The 3,896-nt window shown below is 46.4% G+C and overlaps 1 protein-coding gene across 1 annotated transcript in view; it reads right to left on the reverse strand.

The window, feature by feature from the left end:
• Positions 1–613: 613 nt before the first annotated feature.
• KRT23 (keratin 23 (histone deacetylase inducible)) overlaps positions 614–3,896 on the reverse strand; it is a 10,402-nt gene continuing 7,119 nt past the window's right edge. The window contains 5 exon segments of the mRNA XM_010143021.1: positions 614–717; positions 1,373–1,404; positions 2,317–2,537; positions 3,002–3,127; positions 3,219–3,380. Of these exon segments, the coding sequence (XP_010141323.1) occupies positions 614–717; positions 1,373–1,404; positions 2,317–2,537; positions 3,002–3,127; positions 3,219–3,380 (645 nt within the window).

The raw sequence follows: 3,896 nt of genomic DNA on the forward strand, positions 1-3,896 counted from the left end.
GTAGTGAAAGCTAATGGGTTCGTTTATGTAAATGTCACTGTAACTCGTGTCACCTCCTTTCTTCTTTTGTGTGTGGTTCTGGTTTTATACTTCCTGAAACAGGGAGGCTTTCGCAGGCTGGACCGGTGTGGGTAACACTGGCCCCTCGGCTGGTGTGGGTGTGAGAAAAAGCAACAGAAATTCCAACAACCGGAACAAGTAATGGAAACGAATTTATTGGCTGCAGTGAGGTATATGATGAGAGGCATAAGACCAGGAGAAAAGTGGAGAGATTATTTGCTTTAAATTATAGTTAATTTGCAGAGCACTAAATGAATCACAGGTGGAGGTTCGTGCCCCAGCGAGATGTGCATAATCCATATACTACCAGTTCAGCCAGTCATTTTCATGGAATAGCTTTTCTTCGGCGTTTTGATGACTAAAAGCTCTTTAACCTAACAATGTCAGCTGTACCCAGCTCTGTGTGGCACTTCTCGTTGTCAGGCTGCAGATCGCGTTAGGAGAGAGTTCACTAGAGTTTCACACCGGGAGGCCAACACCCAGCACGTCGTGGCGCGGAGGGCTCTCGGAGCTGAGCCCGCCGGGCAGCCCGTGCTTGGCAGAGCTCCCAGCTTCACGCTTGCTGCTGGATCTCGTTGATGGTGGAGGACACGACCTGCCCATTCACACTGTCATGGACAATTGCTTTGATCTTTCGACTGCTCAGCCCCGCGTGTTCTGAGAAAAAAGGGAAGGTTAATTAGACAAGAAGCCCTGCTGAGACAAGCTGGTGCACTGGTACGCATTTACCAGCCACCTCCTCAGCTGATTTCTCTTCACAGGTTTCCCTTTAAGGCAATAATTAGTACTGCTCTTTGTGAAAGCACTGCCAGAAAGTCACCCCGAGTCCTGCCCAGGTCAGGGCCAATGAGCAACAGCCTCATCCCAGCAGATGAAATCCCACCACAGAGCAGGTCATCCTCAGCGTCTGCAGGTCGTGCTCATGCCAGAAGAGCTGTTTCCAGACATGCAGATTTGTTTGCTCTCAAACCCGGACACTGTTTAGTCACCAAACGGAGTCTCTGTGCCTCCTCCTGTACTGGGACGGCTTTAGTCTCGAGGCTGAGCTCTGGGCACTGTGTCTGACTCACAGAGGTCAGGCTGGAGACAGGCCACGCGCAGGCAGACCTTGCAGCGTGTGCTCTCCAGGGCAGCCCTTCACGAGACCCATGAATCACTGAACTGACTCTCAAGTGTGGACCGCACGAGAACTGACTGCCACCCAAACCTTCCCCAGCTCATGTGTGTAAGGTTAGAATTATTCTGAGTAAAATCTGATTGGAAACAGCAATAGTTAAGAGTCACTATAGAGAACAAAATAAGGGACTTTTACCTTTAGCTTTGGATTCGGATTTTCTTGCTATCCTGTAAAGACAGTAAAACAGAGAGAATAATGATTATACAAAAGTGAAGAAGTTATTCATCCCCTTCTTACTGTTCTAAGGACGCCTCACACCCCTATGAAAAGAGGTAAAATAAAACAAAAATTCAAAAGAATGATGCTTTTACACCACAAGAACTCCTCCTCTTCGTCACTTTGGCATGGGTGCTCTTGCTGGGGCTGTCCCGGGGTACGTTCGGTCCTGCTCCTGCTCTGGGCAGTTGCATCGCTGCTCAGCTGTTCTGAGTTACTCAAGTTGTTCCTATTTTGACTTCTGACAAGTAACCCTGTACTGTCCTGCCTCCCTGAGAGCTTCTGTTATAAAGGTGCTAATCTTCCTCCTGACTTAGTGTAAATAAGGATCCTCTGTCTAGAAGATGAGGGAATAAAGAGTAGGGGCCCAAAGATGTCTGGCTGCAGAGAGCTCTGACAAGGCAGAGCCGGGGAAACCAAACAGCCCGTCCATGGAGGGGCCCGCGGAGCGGGCAGGTTCCCTGTGCTGGTACTGGAACTGCAGAGGGATGGCCAGGAAAGGTCTAAACTTGTCTCCAGGCTTCTGTTTGATCTAGAACTTGTTTTGAAGGTAGGAGCTGACTATGAATTTTACAGAAATTGGCATTTTTTCCTGTGCTGAGATGGGCATGCTGCGGGCATGTAGAATGGGATTTTTAATATAAAGTTGTATTAATTTAGGTAATCCAAATTACATGGATACAAGTTTCTCTCTATACTAAGTGGCTCAAGTTTTTTATTATGACCCATCACATTAAAATACCAACCCTTGATGTAGTCTGGAACTCAGAAGCTTTGATTAAGCATAAACAAACAAACAAATAAATAACCCAAATATGAGAACTCTCTTCTCATCTATTCCAGTCAGGGCGGCTTTGCCTTACCCGTCAACATTCCCTTCCAGCAGCAGGCGGTAAGTGGAAATTTCCTTCTCCAGGCGGGTTTTGATCCCAAGAAGAACCTTGTATTGGTTATTTTGCTGCTTAATGTCATGACGAACCTGGCTTAGCTCTTCCTCACACTTGGAGATGATCTGCTGCATGTTTTGAAGCGCAGCAGCGTAGTAGTTCCGCGTGTCAGCCAAGGTGTCTTCCAGCATGCGTTTCTGACAGAGCAGATAACAGCAGGGCTAGAATTATTATTGGTGTGGTCGGTACAGCGCAGAAATGCCAGCAAACTCGCTCTCTAGCTAGAACATTGCAAAACGAACACTGTGGTAATGGAAACCCTTACGCGTTTGCAGGACTGTTCACGGGGAGTCACAGCCTGGTGAAGCTCTGTCGTGTGTGCATAGTGAAAGGCAAAACCTGAGCATTCATCCTGCCACATTTCTTCCGCTCTAAGGCCGTGCCGCCCTAATGGCAGCTCTGCTGTCAGCTCTGCTTTTACCAACCCAAATTGCTCTGATTTTGTACAGATTTGTCACTCCTTGCTGATGGTTTCACTGACACTTTATGAACTACACTGAGGGTACACCGGGCTGGGGTTTTACATGAAGAATTGCTCCACCACACTGTCTGAGAGTGTAGGAAGTAACCGTGACCGGCTGGAGATGCCTGTGCCAGGTACCTTACTCATCTGTGCCTGCAGCTCGATGTCCAGGGTCTGTAAAGTCCGTGTTAGGTCCTTGATCTCATGCTCGTTGCGCTGGATCTGTTCTGGATTCGAGATTGCTGCCAGAGTCAGAGCTGCGCTCTGCGGAGGAAAAGCCAGAGACCAGCTCGTCGTGTCTGCTCAGTCACATGGAGCAACGGGGCCCTTTGAATGAGCAGAGAGTAGTTGTTACCTGTTCTTTGTACCAGCTGTCCAAGCTTTGACGATTCTTTTCAATTATGGCTTCGTAATCTTCCCTTATTTCTGCTAGGATCTTGGCTAAGTCTTCAGGAGGTGCTGCTTTCACTTTGACATCAACTTTCAAGTCTTGCGATGGGCGATTGGCTTCCATGTCCTGTCCATAGATTAGCAAAAGAAACGAGCAAACTTGTTTATGGACATGTTTTGTGTTCACATCCCCGCCTGGCTTCTCACCGTGCCCTCGTGGAAGGTTAATTGTTATATATATTCAATTAACACTATTTGGAAGATTTATACAAAGGTAATACTACAATGTGACTTAAACTGGTGACTTGTTCTGCTTCTGTGGCAGAACTGTACTAGAGAACTCCATAAACACACGTGGGAAGATCTTTTCATGGCATGTTTCAGGAAGGTACCTGCTCAATGAAGAAGCACTGACTTTTTTTTATTTATTTGCCTAGTAGGAACCCAAAACCTTTGATGAAAACCTAATAGTAATTTCATCTTTCTTACCCTGTATGTTAATATTTATGGAACTATAACTAAGTTTACACGAGAGTAATGTAAAAGTTCTGTGTAATTGTTAAAGGAATAATTGGATTAAAGCATATAATTACTGTGTAAACAACATAATTACGGGACAAGTCAAGCAGGTCTGGTAACATTC

The sequence above is a fragment of the Buceros rhinoceros genome, unplaced genomic scaffold, assembly GCF_000710305.1.
Source record: "Buceros rhinoceros silvestris isolate BGI_N320 unplaced genomic scaffold, ASM71030v1 scaffold34909, whole genome shotgun sequence".
Taxonomy (NCBI): domain Eukaryota; kingdom Metazoa; phylum Chordata; class Aves; order Bucerotiformes; family Bucerotidae; genus Buceros; species Buceros rhinoceros.